This window comes from Notolabrus celidotus, chromosome 14 (genome assembly GCF_009762535.1).
Source record: "Notolabrus celidotus isolate fNotCel1 chromosome 14, fNotCel1.pri, whole genome shotgun sequence".
In the NCBI taxonomy this organism is placed as follows: domain Eukaryota; kingdom Metazoa; phylum Chordata; class Actinopteri; order Labriformes; family Labridae; genus Notolabrus; species Notolabrus celidotus.
The window spans coordinates 14,190,434-14,213,268 of record NC_048285.1 but is presented as its reverse complement, the minus strand read 5'-3'; the positions used below and the strand labels follow the sequence as shown (position 1 = coordinate 14,213,268).

Below are 22,835 nucleotides of genomic sequence, written 5' to 3'. Positions count from 1 at the left end.
ATTCACAAATGTATACACACATCTACAAATATGTAAACGTATTCACAAATTGCCATACAAGTTGCCATATTTTTTTTTTTTTTAATTTAATTTTATTATATTATATTTTACCCTTGTCATTGCTATTATTATTGTTATTATATTTTTTAACTATGTTAGTATTCCCCTGTCCTGTGTTGTAAGCTGTTGTAACAAAAGAATTTCCCCCAACGGGAGAAAAATAAAGTATATCTTATCTTATCTCTTAAATGTGTACATGAATCCACAAACCTGCACACCGATTAGTACATGTATAAGTTACAAATGCATACTAGTGATGAATCTCAATCTGTGTACACATTTGTGGATCATAATACACATTTACATATAATTTTGCTACAATAATAGCTCCATAGAAATATATATTTAAAAAAAAAGTTGTAAGGAATATAAAATATAAGTATTTTGCCCTGGCCCAAAATCAGGCGGTGTGTTCTGCGCATAGAGGTTCTGCGTAACGGGCTTTAAACGAAAGCGGATGTACATGACAGGCTGCATCTTGTTCCGTTAGAAGCCGTGCACGAACTCCTTGTTTGAGGAGACGCGAGGCCCCCTGACAACAGAGCTACTTATTCCCTCCCTGTCTTTAGCACGGACCGGCAATCGTTTCAAAAGCACAGACCTTTGTTTTAGTTGTAGCAGACCCTTCGGTCTTCCCTTGGTTTATCTAATCCCGTTGCGTATCCCTCACCATGGCGGCGAGTGCGAAACGAAAACAAGAGGAGAAGCACCTGAAGATGCTGAGAGAAATGACGAGTTTGCCTCCCAACAGAAAGTGCTTTGACTGCGACCAGCGCGGCCCAACCTATGCCAATATGACTGTGGGCTCCTTCGTATGTACCTCCTGCTCTGGCATCCTGTAAGTTTGGAGTTACTGAATGACCTTAGCTTAGACATGGCGCACACTATATAACGTTTTGGGTCTCTCTGAGGCACATGTTAGCCTTCTACCGCGAGCTAACGGTGACAGTCATCCAGTTGTGCCAATGTGAGTTTAGCTGTTCTGACATTGTCTTGCTGTGCTGCGTTGGGCGGGGTGCATAGAGGTGTCAGTGTTTAGCAGAGCAGGCCACATTACACCAGCTAACTTTAGCTTTTAAAGCCAGGCAGTGCATATATATATCAGCGTCTTGCTTGCTGGTTTTGCAGGTTACTCAGTAGCCAGCTGCCACTAGCTACCAGTTGCTGTACCTTATGACGAAGCTAACAGTGTGGTTACCCCCCATGTACAAAGACACATGCACACATGTATAGATTAGCAAATGATCGAGATATTAAGTTATATATATGAATTAGTGTGATTTGTTATATCGCAGGTACATTTAATGCCATTAATATAAATGTGCAATATCAAATGATGCCGGTGCTTTCTGGGCGTGGGATAGCCTCATCATTTTGAGATGCGACAGATAATGCAATATCGACACGAGTTATTATTATGTGTCCAGTTATAACATATTTATAAGTATTACTCGAGACATTCTGGAACATGTGCACCAGCATGAACATGATTCCCTAAAATGATACCAAAACGTGTGTCCTTTATGCATCTATAACATCAGTGCAATAAACCCAGAGCAGTGATTGTTGTGGTTTGGCTCGATGATGCGACTTTAGATAGCGTTAGCCGGGCTGATTTAAAGCTTTGCTGTGCAGTTGTGTAACCCAGCATCTGCAGCTTGTGTGATTTGGGATTAGCAAAGCATTCCATTTCTTCTTATTCAGCTTAAGATATCCCACCTCAATTCAGCTGTCAAATGCTGCATGCTAAAGAGATTTTTGGTGACGTGTGCCATAATTTGACAGAAATCCAAAGTGGCCTAGTGAGAAATCATTGCAGGATCCTTGTTTGTGATTTGATGGTCCTTGTTTGTTAACAATCCTTGATTGTTATCAGTTGCAAATTAAAAACCTGACTGGCTTAAAGTTGTGTTATTGATATTGCAGTGCTCTCTGATGGCAGTGTTTTTTTTATTTTTATTTTTATTTTTATGTTTTTATTGAACTTTTCCAATATAGACACATAATAAAGCAAACAATCAGAAATGATCAAAAGGGAAGCTTATGCACATATAAAATAGATCATATCTTTAGTGGATGAGGCCGTTTTACACTTCCTTATAGTGACAGCATTGAAAACATAAAAATACACTGAGTAATACAAGCAGTACAAAGACAACCTAACCAAACTCACAAAAAGAACAAGAACAAAGAAAGGGTGAAAAAGTATGTGAGGGATGCACAGCTCACATCCAAGTATAGCAATCCTGCACAGTACATCATCAACACTCATGCCAGGGTACTTCTTGAAGCTCCTACACACTCTGATGGCAGTGTTTTGACATCTGGCTCACATGAAATGTACATTACTTTTGAAACCTTAGACATAAAGGTACAGTGTGTAGAATTTAGCAGTGTTTAGCAGAACAGACAGACATAGAAGATAATATTCATAAATGTTTCAATTAGGGAATGGGATGCACAATATTGGATTTTTTTTGCAGATATCCGATATGCTGATATTTTACAACTCATTTAGCCGGTTACCTGTTGTTTCTCCTTTTCCTTGTTTGCTGTCAGAAACTCGTCTTAACAGTCGGGGTGACAGGTCTTGAGATGGTTAATTAGGTTTGTAGTGTTGAAAGACTTTGCCTTGGCTCCTCCTCGCATCAGGGTCATTTAATCAAGTATGCAGCAGCCCATTATTTATCGGTTAATTATATCAGCAAATATCTACGTGTTGGCCGATGGATCCTTTTTAAGCCAATATCGGCCGATACCGATAACGTGCCGATATTATCGTACATCCCTAGTTTCAATGAGTGCATAAACACCTTATTTAAAAATGATTTTGCACTTGTTAACTTAGCCTTTTATATAACAGAAGGAGAGGGACCCCTTCCATGGAGGCCCCCATCTTGCTACAGAATGAACAAACTATACACCATGCAAGTTTTTTTAATGAAGATTACTTGGTAAAGGAAGGATCATACATAATGCATCACAGGAGCAATACTGTCATATACTCCCCTGTGTACACACTGTACCTTTAAGTAGACCTCCTGCATAGTGATTTAAGAAGGATTATTGATGAACATTTCTTGGACTTGTTATCAAACCTACGATTTTTCCTCATATATATTTGATTGCAAACTTACTGTCCCACCAAGATCTATCTATATTCAAAAATAGTTTCTCTTTTCCACAAATATAAAGTGCATTACCTATCACAAGCCTTTGTGAATTAAATCAGTTTGCTGTTAGCAGGATACTCAATAAGCTGTTCATTCTTCCATCCTGTTCTGCTCAGTCAGACCTTACGCAGCCTACAAAGGTCCTTCTTCCTAATGCTTTATTCAAATAAAATTTCCGTTTGATTAACGAGTATTCCTGTAATGTTGCAGGGGGGAAAGGGAAAGCATTTGTTGCTTAGTAACTTTCCAATCTAACATTTTATGTTGACAGTGGAACAGATGTAAACGTGGCTGCACTCCTCCACCCTTCCTCACACTCTGCCTCACACAGACCTTGTTTGACTCTGTTTGTGACCTTAAGCTGCACAAACTGCTTGAAACGTGGAGGTTATTTACTGTAGCATTGGAAGAATGAGATTAATGGTGTGTTTGCTGATGGGCAGAGTTTGTCCTCTATTTCACCTCAACAGTGGGTCTGCTGGGACTCCACTGTGAATTTCCCATCTGCTCACCCAATGGTATTAAAGCCTGTTATGTGAGTTAATTGGCTTCTTGTATAGTTTCAGATTGCATGTCACAATTCCTCCTTCATCTCCCCGTGCTGTTACTCTCACTTACACTTTATAAAGACACATCCTGTTGTTGTTGGATTGTCGTTTGCAAACTTGTTTCCAGCAGAGGAGTGAGGGTCTGAAAGGACTGATGTATACAGGAAGCCTGGTGTGACTGTAGACTCAGGAAGTGGTTTGGCCCCACTGCGCTGCTACATCAGCAGCATGCGCCGAAACATGTGCCAAAGGAAGTGGCATAGAGGTCAGTCACTGTCTGCCTCTCTCTTTTTCATGGTAGTTCAAGAAAGGCAAAGGTGTAGGGATTGTGAGAGCTCATCTTGAAGATTCAAGCTCAGGCATGATGAGCTGTTGTGGTTACTGCCTTGGGTCTACCTGTTATGGTTCTTTTATAAATACAGAAGAGGGCTTGCATAATTCTGTCCTTTGAAAGCAAAACGCTCTTTGCATTTTCCACTAAAGGTTACCTCACTGTTTTTTACTTTGCCTATTTTAAGTTCCAAACAGTACATGATGAGTACATATCCTGCAAAGACAACTATGCACCCTTCTCCTCTCATTAACAGTGTTTAGTTTTGCAGGAGTGACAGCAAAGACCATCTCTCACAAACCCCCCCCCCGCATAGTTGTGGCTGTTTAAAGGGTGGAGCTGGAATCTCCAATGTAAATACATTCCTTCTGAAGGTGGAGGCGTTCCCAGGAGGAACACCGCTCACAATGTGTCTTTCTAGAGAATTGCTCGGAGCAGGAAGTAACCCCACTTGGCCCGTGTGTCCCTGAGTAAGCATGGCTCGAGCAGAGACTAGAGCAGAACAGAAAGGTCGGGAGGTGTCAGTGGCACTAACTGTCCAGGAGAATATTAATCATCAGCCTGGGAACAGAAATGACTTGAACTGTGAAACTGAGCATGTTTGGTTGTCCTCTTGCCCCTGACATATGAGTTGCTGCGAATGTGAAGCACAGAGAGCCACTGAAACAAAGCTCTGGCAATCTCTGTGCTAAATGCTCGAGACCCCCACTGTCCCTCGAAGTGATTTAATGTGGCTTCATTTAGCTGGTCTGCAGAAATTTAGCCTACCTATATGAGCATGTGGCTGTGTTTCATGTGCTGTTATGATTTAACCTACTGATGCTTTTGATAATTAACTGTTCACTAACCCTAAACTTAGGAGTCATCTGGCAAAAAGAAATGCAGAAAACTCATTACTCATTTTATATTGTCAAGGTTTTATTTCAAGTTAAGTTACTATTTCTGTCGATATTTTTTACTATGAATGGATAAAATTTACTATTTTTAGATAACTTTTGTCATTCAACTTTTTTTCTTGCATTTTTTTCAGTATTTTTGTTCACCACAAGTTTACAAATGATATATTTAAGTAATATAAAAACAACAAAGAGAAGAAAAAAATAAGAAATAAATAATGATAATAATAAACAAATAATAATTAACAGTACAAACTAAAAGGAAGATTAGTAGAAGAAAAAAAGGTTAAATAATAATAATAATAATAATAATAATAATAATAATAATAGTAATAATAATAATAATAATAATAACAATAATACATATTTTTAGATAACTTAAAAAAAAACATTCTGGAAGACATCTCACGACCCCACCATTTGTGTCTTGTGACACCCCTAGGGTGTCCCGACCCACACTTTGGGAACCCCTGCTTTAAAGAACACTGTTAAAGAGTCAAATGAAGCCTCTTCATACGCACTTAAAGGAGCATGTTGAAGGATAGGCGCATTGGCTTTCCTCTCATTTGAGACTTATCATTCATTGCCAGTTTCTCTCACCCTGGAGCTGTTACAGTTTGCAAATGAGCTGATACACAGTAGTGACTAGGTCATAATTATTTTATTGTGCAATATGTGAAGCTGTTCTCTGACACTCTCTTCTACCCAGCAGACATGATGCAAAAATAGGTGAGCCAAGGTTTGAGGAAACCACTTGTGATATAATACCATGTAAGAAGCTATTTGTTAGTACTTTATTTTACATAACTGATGTAGCTGCTGTCTTCATGCTCTCACTGTGATATGGCCTCTCTATTCTGCAGACATTTTGGGGGGGACTGGAGGGCTGTAATGATAACTAGGTGGGAGTGGTACAACCATGGAGTCCAAACACAGGGATCACCTGAAAGTCGTATTGTTCAGTGCAATGGCTGGATGTAAAATGAGACGGATTCTAACATGATTCCCTCTTATTACACCTGTTAGTGTACGACTACTGTAAGATGAAAGATGAATTGATTGTCACAAGGTTGACATATGGTATATTTAACACATGACACAAGCAAATGAAAAAAAGAAGAACAATAGATCAAACTGAGTTTATCAGAATTGAACAACTGTGTAAGGATCCCGCCTTGGTTTGAGACCTTCAGGGCTTGGAGGCTGTCTCACTGTATCTGACCTAGTTTATTCTTCTTGAGAGTACTGTGGGATCATATCACTCACCTACCGCAGGGCTCTGTGAAATACACACACACACTCCGGCTTCTATTTTCCGACAGACACATTTGGTGGAAAACTTTAGCTAGGGATCCATCTCATAAAGATTGATGTAGATTGATTCATTATCACTCAGTTATTTGAGCCAGTGTGTGATTAGGCAGTGTTTGATTTCTGAGGTAGATCCTGTCAACAGTGAGGTATATCGTTGAGGTGTGTCTGCCTTTCTGTTGCTTTAAAATATCTTCTTAGAAGATGTGACCAAGATGACAAACTAGCCTCATGTTGACAAAGTGTTACAGTTAACAACAGCCCAGTAGAGCCTATGGATCCAGGTTCAATGGGGTTCTTGTTATTGTGAGTCAGTGTTTTAATGATGACTCAAATGTACAGCTATTTAAATGTGTTTACATACAGACTGTTGAATGATGCATGGCTTCTTTATTGCTTGACAGACCAGACTGTTGAAGATGGATCTATAGTTTGTAATACTTTGCAGAGCAGCTGGCTGATTGGTGAATGAGTAAGGAACAGGTGGAGATAAGAACAAGTTGTGTTAGGGGTAACAGTAGTAAATAATTGAGCAGTCTTGTCTAGTATTTCACGGCCTTTAGGATCTGACTCCTATGTGTATGACATTGTGTTTGCAATTGTGACACTGAGGATCTAATTTCCCAGAGGGGTGGATCTGCAGCACCCAGAGGTGCCTTGAGGACGGAGACTTACTTAAGCATGTCACAACAGGAAAAACACACACATCTGGCCCTGATGTTTTTTAAGTTCAACTTTGAAAATAGAGTGACTGTTAGTGGAGCAATGGAAATATTTCACACAAAAACAGAAGTAGTGGTAAAGTGAAGCCTTTTGTTCTATGTGTCTTTATGGAGGAACGCTGCCTGTTGTAACATCAGCAGAATTTACAGGAAAATGAATAAGTTGATGAATTTGCAGTTTCAACCATATCCCTGAGCTAAAACAGGGAAACGCCAGTTCAGCTGCACAGCCACTGTGAGCTAAAAGATATTTAAATACGTAAAAGACACAGCTGCCCGATCAAAGTGCTTGGCGAAACGTGCCAAATAGTTTAAGAATAGCTTTGAAAGTTTTGAGAAACTGAGGCTATTCCCCTGCTAGCAGAAAGTTCGTGTTGAAGACGATCCTAAATACCAACCACACGCTTACTTCATGGAGGAAGGAGAGAATATTAGACACCTACTTCAACATGTTTGGGCATATTCATTTGTTTAGGTTCAATGTGCTAGAACCATGAGCTTGACAGATAAATCAGTCTGGCCTATATACAGCTGATACCAGCTTATGGTGATTTGTATTATGCTATCTGTTAACATGTTAGCTAATGAGCAACATTTACTGCAGTACAGTGATGATCAGCTGGGGTGCGGTCATTTCAAAAGGGGTCAAAATTAAATGTGCAACAAATCAAAGTGCACTGTGTCAGGATAAATAGGTGAGTTATGTGTTAATGGATCAAATTGTAGCATTGGTGAACATGTATGCAATTATGTCTCCATCATAGGCTGTAAAAAAAATGGATGTAGTATCCGTGACGTCGGCCATCTGTTCCTGAAGCGCTGTTTTGAAGCCAAAACTCAGTGGCTGCCATATTGGAAATGCTGAACACGACCAAACTTAGTCCGAGCTAGTGTTAGATAAAGAGGCAGGCCTTAAGCCTTGTCGCTAACAGCTACCGGGTGGCCACTAAGCTGTGAAGGACACTCGTGGAAGAATGCAGATGCTGACGTATATTTGCTACAAGGCAGGTTTGGACACTGAGTAAAGAGGCATTAAAGGTCACATTTGATGCAGAGAGAATCTTAATGATATTTGACTGATGACCCTCATTTGAATCAGTTGTCTGACTTTCTCCTCAGTGGGTGATGAATATGAAATAACTTAAAGTGTATGTTGGTTTGTTGAAGTCTGATGGTTACATTTATGAATTTGGCAAGTTAATGGATATAAAGACTAACTGGAATACTTGTGGATTAATGTTTTACATGACAGGCTACAGTTTCATATCAGATTTTACAGTAATCACTTATCTCTCCTTCTTCTGATAGCTGTGTTGCTCAGCAGTCGCACTCTGAGCACAGTTGAAATAATCTGCCTCTATGCTGGATGCTGATTGGTCACATTCACAGACAAAACATGTGGCGACCTTGAAGCCAGCACTGCACTTTCACTTACAAGCAAGCCCCCAGAGCTTAATATAAAAGCCTAATGCTGGCTCTCTTTTCACTATTCTAGCTACCAGGCGTGTTTAATGTGGGCTGTTGTGGCATGAGCTGTGACCTTCTGAGGAATATGAGCAAGGCTTGTGTGGCCTAATGGGTGTTACTCTGTAATGGAAGTTTCTATATTAAGGGAGATCACTCTTTCTGTTACTGTGCTGACAGCCTCAGTGCAGTGAGCAGCAATTAGGAGAGAGCTTCACCCACCTCCTTTGTTCTGTTCGCTCCCTGTCTCTCTCTGTCAGTGTTTGTGGTTTGTGTCTGTATTTCAGTCACAGCAGCCCGTCAGCTTGTTGCTAATTAAAAGGCGCCGTCCTGAGAGGTGGGATCAGGACTTTGTCCGCACGAGGCTGTCGTGAAAAGTGTCACTGAATTAAACTGATCCCTGTTTCCATTTCTTCACGCACAGACGAGGACTGAATCCGCCCCACAGAGTTAAGTCCATCTCCATGACAACCTTCACGCAACAGGAAATCGAGTTCCTACAGAAACATGGAAATGAGGTGAGCACAGTCCACTCTGTCACAGCAGTTAAAGTTGAGGTCAGGTCTCCCAACGCCTCGACATTGTGCTTTACAGACTGTACATCATCATTGAACCACAACTATTTTTAGTAAAATATGTGAAAATCATATTTAAAGATAGTGATAGTGACATTTCATAACTATGGGCATAGAGAGTTCCTCACACAAGAAAAACTGTAGATCAGAACCTTAACCCAGGAGCAAAAATCAAGAGAAAGGGTTTCATATTGTAGAGTTAGTTTGAAACAGGATTAACATTAATATATATTATTATAACTATATTAAAACAGAATATTGCTGCATAGTTTTTGTCAAATGAGGGTCTTAAGTGGAGGGCACTAATGCAACAAAATGTGCATCAGAATCAAGCAGCAACCTCCCGGCCGTGAGAATTGAAGCTAATGTGGAAGTGTTGGCTAGAGGCTGTCTCTGGAATTACCGGAAATCACATAGGAAGAAATTCAAAATCGCCAATCTTTACAGCAGAAATAAAGATGTTTACAGCCTGGTACGAAAAATTAGTCTTGACAGCTCATTTCTCAATTGGAACACACTGTACGGGGGGTGAATTTTTTTCATAATGCGGCAGTTTCGAAAGTATTAAGATTACGAGTTTTCTATTATGAGAGGCACAGCTGACTTGATTGACAGGCGGGAACACTGTAGCTGTAGACTAGGAGGCTCAAAGCCCGCCTCTTTACCTTCAAAACAGCGTTCAGGAATAGATGGGTGACGTCATGGATACTAAGTCCATTAATTATACAGTCTATGATCAGAATTTGTCATTAACTGCTTCATTAAAATAAATAGTTCTCAAATAACGGCTATGACTCAGTGTGTAGAGTCGGTCGTCTCTCAAACAGAAGGTTTGCGGTTCGATCCCAGCTCCTTCAGTCACATGCCGAAATGTCCTGGGGCAAGTCACTGAATCTCAAATTGCTCTCTGCGACATGGTCAGCAGTGTGTGAACGTGCATGAATAAGATTAGCAGCAACCTCCAGCCCCGAGAATTGAAGCCAATGTGTTAAAAACAGGCTGGCTCGGGAAGAACCCGGAATCACATACACCAATTTAAAAAATAACACATTTACAGCCTGGCACAAAAAAATTGTTTAGTCTGAATTGCTCAATCTGAGCGGCACACACTGTACGGGGGGTGAATTTTTTTCTTTACGCAGCAGCATCCATTTTTCCATTAGAAGAGGCCCAACTGACTTGATTGACAGGCGGGAAAACTGTAGCTGTTGGCTAGGAGGCTCAAAGCCCGCCTCTTTACCTCAAACTAGCTCCACAGAAGTTAGGCTTCAAAGATTGGCTTCAAAACAGCACTTCAGAAACAGATGGGTGACAATGTCCATAGTTGGCATTTATTTTGGTTTCATGTTATCTGTGGTGAGCGAAATAGGAAATAATTGTGATTATTTGAGGCCAATATGGTATGAAGGCATTTTTCTGTATTTGAAAAATGTGACAGATGTTACATGGTAAGGGAAGAACATTTTTTTTAACCATATTGAAAAGAATGAATAGTTATTGTTACAAAAATGTCAAATTATACTTTGAGGTGATAAATAATGTGAAATGTCTGTCATTTAAATTATGCTGCTGCAACAAATTTGTGCAGTGCAAATAAGCCAAAGTGCCTGATCACCAAGAGCCAGTTCTCGTAAACAGCGTTTGAAATGGAGCAATGCCACCTGGGATCACAGCCTATTAAAATCTGTAGCGGAGTGTCAGGGCAGGCAGACATTAAGGAGACTCAAAGGGTAGAGAGATGATGCTCAAGGCGGATGTAAAAATACTGCTTCCATCTAGTTTGATTTCTTTCCTGAGAGAGCACTTCAAGCTGAAAAACCTTGCTGAAACACATAATACATGCTATGCCATTGTGCAATTACAGGTTCACAACCCAGAGTGTCACAAATAAGAAAGAGCTTTCATACTATTGAATAATGTGTCACTGCACATAATGAAATAACAATGAAGCAGAGTAGTTAGTTCAAACATGCATGAAGCCTATAAATCTCTTTACAAGACTCTACAGTGTCAGAGCCAAGGCCAGATGCAGGTGAGGCTCAGACTGATAAAGGAACAATTCAAATAGGTAAACCTCACTAAAACATTAGTGAATACTCTCTTGACCTTCACCTGCGCTCCATGGCCTTAGCAAAGGGATTAACTATATCACCACTGTGTTTACCCATAGCTTTACCTTCAATTTGCTTGTGCTTTTAACCACTATTTCACTTTGGCTAAACAACTTATTTGCTTATTATGAAGCTTGAATAGCCTTGCACTCATTTGATACTGTTCCTGCTTCAGTAATCTGTCTACAACAAACACTGCTGCTCTATCTTTTCCAGGTGTGTAAGCCGATGTGGCTCGGCCTTTATGACGACAGGACCTCCTCAGTGCCAGACTTCAGGGAACCGCAGAAAGTCAAGGAGTTTCTTCAAGAAAAATACGAGAAGAAAAGATGGTTAGTCGGTTTTATGGACACTTATCAGGCTGTGTGCACTGCGCAGACATGTGGCTTTCCTTGCTTTGTGTTTTCCCTCTCTCTCTCTGGCTTGGAATGTCTCTCAGGCAGCCCGTAGCAGTTAGCCCCCAGATATCCGTCTTTAAACGCGAAGAATGTAGGTCATGACAGTAGAGCTGCTTTAGGTGCTAAAGGAAGTTGTTCCAAGAAGTAAGGGGTTAAATAAGTTCAACTATGAATGCCATTCAGCACTCAAATGAAAGTGACATGACTTTGAAATTAATGATAAAAGTATAACTAATGGTAGACGTATACAGAAAACTGCCTGTCCTATACACATTTTTTCAGTAAGGACTGCTCATCAGGTTATTTTATGCAGCCTTAACAGAAATCTAGTTTTTAAATCAATAATAACACCTGGAAGTCCATGCTGTACTGCCTCTATCATTTCCTAGTTTTCCTAGTGTTAATGAGAGAAATGAACAGTACATGTCTGAACCTGCCAAGTGCTGCTGCACACAGGCACTTTCACTCACATAAGCACCACCTGTACTCTGCATTGTGTTTTTTCAGGATACTTATTTCTGTCTTTTGTGGTTTTGCTTGGTGATGTGTTTTTTTTTTTTAGTTTTTTTTTAAAGCTGCTAACGCAATATTGAAACTGTTTGCTAGGTACGTACCCCAGGAGCAAGCCAAAGCAGTGGCATCCGTCCATGCTTCCATCTCTGGCTCCTCAAACAGCAGCACCAGCAGCACTCCTGAGGTCAGACCACTTAAGTCCCTGCTGGGGGACTCAGCCCCCTCCCTACACCTCAACAAGAACACCCCACCTAACCAGGTAAGGTTTATTCAGTGTGTGCAGGTATTATACATATTGAATTTGCAATCTAAGCCACATGGTTTAAAAATCAGTTGCATAAAGACCTTTGAGGACCAGTATTATCATCACAGAATATACCTTCACTCCAACTTATACAGCCCTGTCAACACACTATCAAAGGGTATGAGTTTTCCTACCCTTTGACTTTTCAGAATAAATCTTCAGTTTCTTCCCAATTTTTTTCTTCTGTAAATAAAGAAAGCGGCTAGTCCGAGTCAGTGTTTTGCTTTGACTCACAAAAACCCACAGAGATTGATCAATCTGCCGGATGAAGAGGAAAGCTAGCTTTTAAAATTGTATTAAGTTAATTTTAGACAGAGACATTGCGTTTCTTTATTTGCAAAACTGCCAATCTGTGTCGATCAGGGATTTTTTAAAACTTGTTGAATTCTTCCAAACAAACAAGATGATGTATTTTTGTGCATGTTCAAGATCACACACCTGCAGTTTTAAGGACATCATTGTCTTGCCTTCACCAGTCTCCAGTGGTGAGCCGTGGACAAACCCACCAGCAGCAGTTCCACGACAAGAGGTTTGACCTCCTCAGTGACTTGGGTGGAGACATCTTTGCTGCCCCGCCCAACATGAATGCTGGCGCCAGCTCCAGTTTTGCTAACTTTGCACATTTCAACAGCCACACAAGTAAGAAACACACACATGAATGACTTAGCAATGTATCTAATGCAGGACTGTTGACACTGGGATCTGGGATTTTAACAGCTGAGTATGAAAAGAAAAAGTATCTTTACTTGGCCAGCAGAACACAAGGTAGTGGCTACCCGAGACAATGGGTAGTAAGGTTATTCAGGAAATGAGCAATAACTGCAGTGATGGGGGTAAGGTCTTTTAAATGTGGAAAGTAACTTGCAACCGGCTGCATACTTTTCCTCATTAGTATCTTTGTATTGACCACTTGTAGCAGGCACCAATAAAATAGCTGCAATTTAGGCAAAACGTACATCGGCATGTGTACCTCTTTTTGTTAAAAAACAGTATGCAAATGCTGGTGCACTTCATGTCACGTAATGTTAGAGTCATTTAAAATGCTTGAGGTGTTCTAAAGAGAAAGCTGCATTGCTGATTAATGTTGCATACTAAATACCATCTACTCAGACAGACAGTGGCAGAAGTTCAAGATCAGGCAGAATCTCTTAAATGTCAGCTATGCACTCCTATGATTGGGAAACACGGCCTTACATTATGGAGTAGTACTGTGGATGCTACAGACAGACACATCTCCATGGTTACTAATGCCTGTAACATAGGGCTATTAGTGTTTGCTTTCCAAGGAGGATAATGTCTTCTCATTTCCTCTCAAAGAGCCATCAAGACTCACTCTTATAGCAGTGACTAACATGACATCCTCTCATTGTAAAAATAAGCACAGATTTACACCCCTGAGATCAATGTTGTGTGTGTGTTTAGAGCTTTGCACGCACACATTCACAATACCATGCTCAACAAGGGGTCCTGACTGTATCTCTTGGGAGAGGGTGAACAATAGACCAACAAGTTTGCCTTTTAATCCACCATGCACTCTCTTACATTGCATCACTCTATGATTATCTCTCATATTTAGCACATAGTCCATCGTATTTGTTTTGTAGTCCATGATTTCTTTTCATTATATGTATGATCCATGCTATTTTTATCTCATCCAGTGTTTTCCTCTCATTGTGCTTTTTTTTTTTGTTCATCTGTCTGTCTGAACCTGGTCATGACACCACCTCCAGCGACACAGAATGCCAATGCAAATGCAGACTTTGCTAATTTTGATGCATTCGGGAGTACGTCTGGGTCGTCAGGTGGTTTCCCCTCCGCACCCCAACAACCCCCCTTCAATCCCTCAAACACAGGTAGACCAAGTTCTCTTCATCGGACCACTGATACACTTGCAAAGATTTGATCACATCTGTACAATGGGATGTTTCTCACACTCTTGGCTCCTAAAGCTTGCATTTAAATGTGGTGGGTTGTACTCTTAAAACAAAATAATTGAGGGATACAGTTGTCCTCATCTTACCTGTGTGCACACTGCCCTCCCTTATCCCTTCATGTCATTTTTTATTTTTTAAAACATGCATAAAATGTGTTTTTTTTTAATTATCCTTCATTACATGGTTGGCATTTTACATCAGCATCTTTCCTCTTCTCTCACATACTCGTACAAAAAACAGTGACTGGATTACCAAACACACAATTAGACTCCCCCTCCCCTTCAGAAACATGTTCTGCACCATAGCGCCCTCTGCTGGATAAAGCTATCATTGTGTAGTGCAGCACAGTGATCTCCTTAGTATGCGTACTGCTTGATGAATAAAGCTCCTTTCTCTCTTGTGGCTTTGTAAGATAATCCTTTTCCCACAAACACTGACTGCACTATCTGGCATTAGCTGTGTTTTCTGCCTCACATGTATATCATCCTTTTGCTTCAGCAGCATTTGCTCTGCTTTGACTTCACCCTTTTTTATAATTTGACCTCTGGTTTTAGTTTGCGTGTGTTCTTTTGTTTCTCCGCCCTGTCTTACATTGCTCCTCCCCCTATTTCTTTCCTCCCTTCTTTAATTTTGGGCTGCCAGCGTTCACTGTGCTCTCATCCAGCTGCAGTGTGGGTGAGTTTGCCACTGCGCTGCCTCTCCAGGGTGCACACAGTAAGTCTCTCTCTGGGCTTGTCCTCTTAACAGCTTTCACTCCCTTCTTGCCAATGTCTCTAATATGTAGTCACTCTGATCCTTGTCTCTTTGGATGTGCTGTGTGGCTCAGCATGGAGCTCTTTTTTTGTTTATTACTCTGGCTGACTATAGACAATCTTAATGGTTGAAAATAATGATTTAAGGTTTGCTTGTTGCTGGCATTAATTAGGATCACTATAGAGGATATCCCAAATTCAAGAACATGAAAAAGCATGCAAAAAAAGGAATAAATAAAAAAGGGAAATAAAATGAAAAACATGTTAGAATCAGACAGTCACAGTACTAAATCACATGTCTATTCCCTTCCTTCTCAGAACATATTACACCTCAAGTCTGTTAGAACCATAGACTGTAAAAGGTTAGAACCAAGAGGCAATCTCCGGTCTAAAAATATGAGTCCAATGCGGAAGTGCTAAAAACTAGTACCGGAAACCACATACACACCAATTCAAAAAAGACGATTTTTACAGCAGAAATAAACATGTTTACAGCCTGGTACAAAAGACGAGTGTAGTCTGGAGAGCTCATTTCTCTATCTGCATACACTGTACGGGGGTGAATTTATTCATAACGTGGCAATTTCAAAGTTATTTAGATTATGAGTTCTTCCAATGAGAGGCACAGCTGACTTGATTGACAGGCGGGAGCACTGTAGCTGTTGGCGAGGAGGCTCAAATCCCGCCTCTGTATGTCACATTGCTCGACAGCAGCAATATGGCTCCTGCCGACGATTGGCCTCAAAACAGTGCTTCAGAAACAGATGGGGACGTCACGGATACTACGTCCATACTTTATACAGTCTATGGTAAAAACTCAAGAACACTGAACCCTTAAAGTGTACTACATCATTAATATACCATAGTGAATTTCAAGTTATAAAGCCTGATGCGTTAGAAATAATATCAAGGTCATGCAAGGTGTTAGGCTTAAACATACCAGATGTGCCATGAAGAGCTGGACTGATTGGATTCCCAGACTGATATCATTACTGATTTTAGATTGAGGAAAAAAAACACTTTTCAGTGTTGATTTTTCACAATGTGAACACATATAAGCACTTTAAAAGTGTCCTACTCAGACTTCATCCAAGAAAGTGAAACAGTATTGTAGATTGTGACTGGTGTGTACCACCATCTGCTGCGCCACATGCACTGCAGACAGTGCTGACAATATTGCACACAGAGTGCAATCTGCAAGAACAAGCAATTGATGACAAAGTTGCTAAATGATCCTGAGAACTGATTTCTTACGCTTTCTGACACCGCATATAGGAAAAATGATGCCATTACAATAAAACGGAGGCTGAATGATGTATCGATCAGTTTGAAAGAAGGTTGATAAATGCCTCCTTTATTTCTTCGTTACCTACTGCTATTTGGGCATCTTAAATCCTCCTCTGACACAGTACGTCAGCCATGGCATGCAAGATTGTTTCTGAGCCTGTGCCCTTGACAGGTGAACAGTTTGCCTTTTCCCTCTCTAAACACTTTTTTATTCTAACACTTCTCCATGAAATGCAATTCAACCAGACTGGTTTGAATGGAACTCTTGTGCTGGTTTCACTGACAATGCTAAAATGACTGTCTCTTCCCTTTCGGGTCATAAAGTCTTTGCTGTGTCTGAGTGTATGAGATAGCCTCTGTTGTGCTGAGTTAAGCATTAATATTGTGATGTAGATAGTCCTTTATTGTATTCCAAAATAATCCACTCTCTTTAGCTTAGGTCTTGGTTTGCTTTTGATGTCTTGACCAACATTGATAGCGATGTCTCTTCTAAAAAAGAGAAAAGTCTAGAATAGTTATTATTGAACTAGCTTTCTTCTTGTAGTCTCTTTAAAAAAGCCATGAACAGTACTAGCTGTGTGCTTCCTTAGCTCAATTTAGATCTGATTGACAATAAGAGCGCTGTGATGCCTTAGACTACGATTTTTCTGTTGAAGTAATATGTTGAAGTGAATGATCAAATTGTTTTGGTGTATTCATAAAACATAGCCGTTGCTTTTGGCTGTTACTCTTGGTCACAGTTAGAGTGCTTAACTCAGATATATAACCATGACAGCCAAGGAAAGCACATCTCTGCTATTATTTGTTCAGGATTCCAAGGCAAACAGTGGACCATCATAGCGCATTGTTGTAGAAGATGTGTTTTTAGTAGTGTAGCTAACTATCCCATAGGAAATGAAGGTATCCCAGCCCCTCCATCCAACTTTACTCTCTGTGCAGCTTTGTATCCCCCTCTCATCCTCTTATTAATGCTGTTTTCTCAGAACCAACCAATCAGGTCCCCCCTTATGACTTTTTAATTTTTCTCTTTCATACAGGTAGCGCCACAGGGGGACAATTGGCAAATGCCAATTTTGCAAATTTTGACAACTTCCCCAATCGTGTAGTGCTGACTTTGGATCCTTCAGTCCCTCCTCCCAGAGTAACTCCACAGGAGCTGGCACAGATGTGTACAGAGTTCTAGCATCCATGCCGATAAATACGCAGCCCTGGCTGACCTGGATAACGTGTTTAGCTCTGCAAATACAGAGCAAGGTAAACTTCTCCTGCCAAGCCTGTTTCGTAGATCTGAGCATTTAGGGAAAGAGGTTTACCAAAAGAAGTAGTATCAGCTGAAACGTTATGGTATCAGGTCTTTAGAATTCAATCCCTCTGAGTCTTCCCCCCTTTCCATGGAAAGCATTGCTCTCTTTTAAAACAGAACTTTCCCTTTTTTAAGTGAACATCCAATTTCATATCTTGTTCTTCACCCAGTCAAGGCTTTGCTGCTCTTTTAGATGTCCTACCATTTTTATTGTCCAGAAAATCTCAGTCCACTGGATATGATGGAAGTACCTCCTTGCTCTAAAGAATCCTTTTTCATCAGAAATTTTTAAGTCACATGGTCTGAATTCTGACACTGGCACATATGGGCTAGTGCTTATTTCTTTTCTTCACATTACAAACTGTATTTCACTGATAGAAAATGCATATTTCCTAATGATTGAACATTCATTCCTCCTTATTTCAGTAGGTTGATATGGCAGCTATCTGGTGACCTTTTTGTCTGTCTTTTGAAGCTAGAATTTTCCTCCAACACTAGATAAGTCCTAATAAGATGTAACCTGGTTTCCCTGTAATGTGCTCTATTCTAGGAGGTGGTATTCCTGGCGGGGTGAGTGCAGCCTTATCGGCAGGAGTAGGCAGTGTGCCCCAGAGGCAGGCAACAGGAGGGGGACCGCTATGCTGCTCTAGCTGAGCTTGACACAGTATTTGGCGCTCCAGTCCCTGCAACCGGGGTTTACAACACAACCAGCGCACCCCAAGGTGAGACATTTTTCTCATCATATTAAAGCTCCTGTTTTAGTGTGCTCAAGAAGTCCAAATGTATAACTAAATTCTTTGCCAAACAACTTGACCTACATATATACTGTAGCAATACATTTATCACACAGATGTTTGGTGGCCTCTGGTCTTTTTTATTTTCCCATTGTTATTATTTTGCCAGATATTCTGATAACCACATGTGTTGACTCTGTTTCACAGGGTCGTTTTTGGCCAAGAGACTGGGGTGTCAGCAGCACAAGCACAACAAAGCATGCCAGGCATGGCTCAAGGTTATGGAGGTGAGCAAATGTGCAGGCAGTTTTGTTATGGTTGGATGCTACTTGGGACACTGAGGCTTAATAAGGCTTGATGTATCTTGAAGAACTATTCTGGTTAAGAGCAGTTGGCAGATCTGCGTGCCAATCATACAACCCCAATTCCAGAAAAATGTGGATGTTGTGTAAAATGTTTCTAAAAACAGATTTTGATGGTTTGCCAATTATTTACACTCAATATTTAACTAAAAGCAGTCCAAAAAGTTGGGACAGGGCATGTTTACCATTGTGTTGCATCACTTCTTCTCTTAAACAACACTCTGTTAACGTACGGTAATCCCTGTGGCGCAGTCTACATGATTTCTGAATGGAATATCTAATTTTGTTTCATCAGACCACAGGACAGTTTTACACTTGGCCTTAGTCCACCTTATATGGGCTCAGGGCCCAGAGAAGTTGCTGGTGTTTCTGAATCATGTTTAAACATGGCTTCCTCTTAGCATGTTTTAACCTGCATTTCTGGATGCAGAGACAAAACCGTGTTCATAGACAAAGGTTTTTGGAGGTGACTTTGAGCCAATGCCATGATTTCAACTACAGAGTCATGTTTGTTTTGAATTCAGTACCACCATGATGGCCCACAGATCTCGGCGTTCCAGTATTAGTGTACAGTCTTTCTCCGGATTCTCTGAAAAAATGGATATGCTCTACTCTTTGCTCTGGTTATTTTTTAAAGTTAATGTTAGCCAAGCTACCTTGCTAGTTATTTTATTACTGAAATATGAGGTTGTATGGAAAGTGTGCAGCCTATACGCTTTAAATAACAGCAGACAAGTTGATCTAATTGGATAAGTCTTTGTAAATCTTAAATAGTCAGCAGGTAACTTGTACTCTCGATGTGTTTAGTTGGACAAATGGCCATTATTCATAACTCAATATTATTGTACATGTCCACTCTTCATTCTTTCATACTTTGTAGTCTTGTTTGTTGACTTTATCTCTTTTCAACAGGTCAGTCAACTAATCCGTTCGTAGTTGCTGGAGTTGCCCCTGCAGCAGCAACCACCAACCCATTCCAGAGCAACGGTGGAACAGCAAATATGGCAGCAGCGGCAGCTGCAGCAGCAGCGGCAGCAGGTATGTCTTGTTTATGTCCTGTGAATGTATAGTACTTATACTACACCAACCATTCAAACTCTCTATGGGACATTAAGGTGTGTAATACAGTGTGAACACCTAAATTGGTGACCTTTGCCTCAGCTGCCTCTGCAGTGGTTAAGCCTCAGGCACCACTGCCAATCAAAGTGGCAAACAATCAGGAAAGAGATAACTGGAATACACAGGTAATAAGCAGTGCTGACAGCACATGTTGTTCAATGTGGGAAAAGTACCACGGCTTCCTCACCATTACGCTGTGTGCTCAAAAGAGATGAAAGCTGCGGTAAGGTTCTAAAATTGAGATCAAGTATTCTGTCTGATTGCTCTCGCCATGCTGGACAGGCTTGATGAGGGCTCTTCATGGCAGGGTTACCCTCCAGCCTTTGGTAGGTTCACATTGTGCTATCTGCTTCCCTTTGGCTCTGCCTGTGCCTTCTCATGAAGTAATACTAACAGGAAAATGTTGTAGAGGCAAAAGTTATAAAACAGTCTGAGTGTGGAATGAATATCAATTCATTGAAAACCTTAAAGCAAAATCATTCATTAAGCAACATTGGCTGTTTCTGTATTCATACGGAGAGGAAGGTGGGGGGACAGTTCATTTTATTACGAATGAACATAAAAATAAATGAAGGTATCCTTTAAAAAATGAAATATTGAAAAAAAAGTGGAGTGTCCTCTTTGGTTCCTGTAAATCCACTGATAATGACTTCCTCAACATTTTCCATTCATGTTGGAAAATGTTGGCCATAAGCATAAACTATTCTGCCTTATTGAATTAATTCTACTTGTTAAAAGTTATAATGTACTAAAATAATAATGTAATCATGGCTGGGTTAGATGTTGCAAAAAAAAAAATGCTTCCTTCAATGAATAAACCTGCACATTTGAATTTGTTAGGTTGTATTTTCCTTTAGAAATGTCTTCGACCTTCAGTCATGCACTCTGTAAAAGATATTTCATTGAATGTAGCATTTGGACAAAGATTGGATCACTCAATTGTCAGCTGGTTGTTACACTCACCACAGTCACTGTGGGGCTGTTACTGTTCTTCACCAATGACCATCATGACATTGGCACACACATGAATGATCACAGAGTTCCGTCCAGTTATTAACTTGCAAATTGTGATCATTGATGTAATGTGTGTGCGTGCGTTTTCCTCTGAATGCTCTGTTATCCCTATGCGCTAACCCATTTCAGTTTACTTCTGTATGCTTTCTAACCAACTGCAGATATAAATAACCTCTTAGTATTTGTTTTCAGCTGATATATGCCAGCCCCTGTTAAGCAGCATCTCAATGGCGTGTGTGTGTGCGTGATTGTTTTTAGAATAGAAGAGACCTTTTTTTCATATTGTGTTGTAATTCCCATGGAAGGGTTTTGTGTTGGCTTCTTTAACCAACTGCTCTCCTGCTGTCTTGCAGCATCATTTGGCACAGGCTCCATGAGTATGCCGGCTGGATTTGGGAACCCTTCAGCCTACAACCTCCCCACCAGCTTTAGTGGAACCTTCCAGCAACCCTTTCCTGGCCAGGCTCCCTTCCCTCAGCCCCCTGCTTATCCTCAGCAACCTAACGGTGTGTGTTTGGAGTCAGGCTTTTGTTTTGTGCAGGATTGGGTTCACCCACTTTAAACATGAATGAAGACAATAATTGTTTTGTTTGGGGATGTTATAATAATGCTGCATATCTCCTCAATGACAAAAAAAATGTTCTTTTTAGGTGGAGGGTATCCAGTCTATGGCCAGGCAAAGCCTGTTGTGACTCCTTTTGGACAGACCATGGCTGGACCTATGGTCTCCAGCAACCCCTTTCCTGGTTAGTAAAAGGGCTTCATGGCATGATTTTCAACAAAAGAATGAAGGGGAAACAGCCTAATTAAATCATGGATAATGAAATTATTCATATTTAGTATTGTTTCAGCTGTGATGGAAAATGTGGTGGAATTAAAGATAAACATGATCTTTTTTAGGGGTGAGCTCGACTAAGGATTGCTTAGGTCGAATCTAATTCATCAGATTTGCCCATAGTCGACGAACAGGTCGAATGTTTGTGTTTTTTCCTTATTGACCCCAAAGTCTGCATGATGGTGACCGCATGACAATATTACGCATAACCCTTTACAATTAAGAGACTCGTAGCTTAAAGTAAAGGGACAACAGAGAATTATAAGTATAAAACTTAGATTTTTTAAATCTATATTGCAAAACAACGAGGTGATGATGGAGAGAAAACTCAAATAAGGCCACCATCCGTTAAAAATGGAAACAACGCGCCGTTATAGAATAGGAATCAGGAGATATTTAAACAGTGTTCACACAGCGGAGAGCAGCGCTGCGGAGAGTAGTTGTCCAACTTAAGGCTAAACATTTGTATAATGTTCAAAATCAAACCTGAAGCAGCTAAAGGGTTTTTAAATACCTTAACAGTACCTTTTAAAACTGTCTTTCATCGCGTCTTAAATAAGTTTATATTTATATAAAAATAGGATATATGAGACACTATTTTTACGGGGAAACAGGAAAATAATGTAAAATTAGACATTGAGCACCCCCATGGTTTGAATGGAATGATCCACATTCATATGCAAATATTCGACTATGAGATTGGCAGTCGAATAAGGATTGTTGGAACGAATAGTCGAATATTCGACTATTTGGGGCCACCCCTAATCTTTTAATCTATTTTATTCTCTAATCAGCGCTAAGAGATACTACTTTTCCTGATTATCTGTCCCTCTTTCTCTCCAGGGTGCTGGTCCATCCGCACAATATCCAGCAGGAGGCTCCTCAACAAATCCCTTCTTATAGCAATCCATCCAATCAGCACCACTACAGGGTCAACAACTGGCGCGCTTGCACCTATTGCACTGTTTTGTTTCACAAGTAGCTTTAAAAACACAATGTTTGTAAGGATTTGTATTTTCTATCGCAGTTTGTCACAGATTGAACAATATGACAGACGGTCCTGCTGACACCGTCGATGGCTACATGACA

The 22,835-nt window shown here is 40.4% G+C and overlaps 1 protein-coding gene across 1 annotated transcript; it reads left to right on the top strand.

Moving 5' to 3' along the window:
* Positions 1–528: 528 nt before the first annotated feature.
* agfg1a (ArfGAP with FG repeats 1a) lies at positions 529–22,757 on the top strand. The gene is given in 17 exon segments (XM_034700739.1): positions 529–898; positions 8,930–9,023; positions 11,408–11,523; positions 12,196–12,361; positions 12,883–13,045; positions 14,137–14,259; positions 14,983–15,054; positions 17,417–17,473; positions 17,476–17,544; positions 17,547–17,633; positions 18,233–18,305; positions 18,307–18,404; positions 18,623–18,703; positions 19,691–19,816; positions 21,265–21,417; positions 21,562–21,677; positions 22,590–22,757. Coding segments are annotated over 17 exon segments (1,821 nt in total). The 5' UTR covers positions 529–731; the 3' UTR covers positions 22,650–22,757.
* The last annotated feature ends 78 nt before the right edge of the window (positions 22,758–22,835 follow it).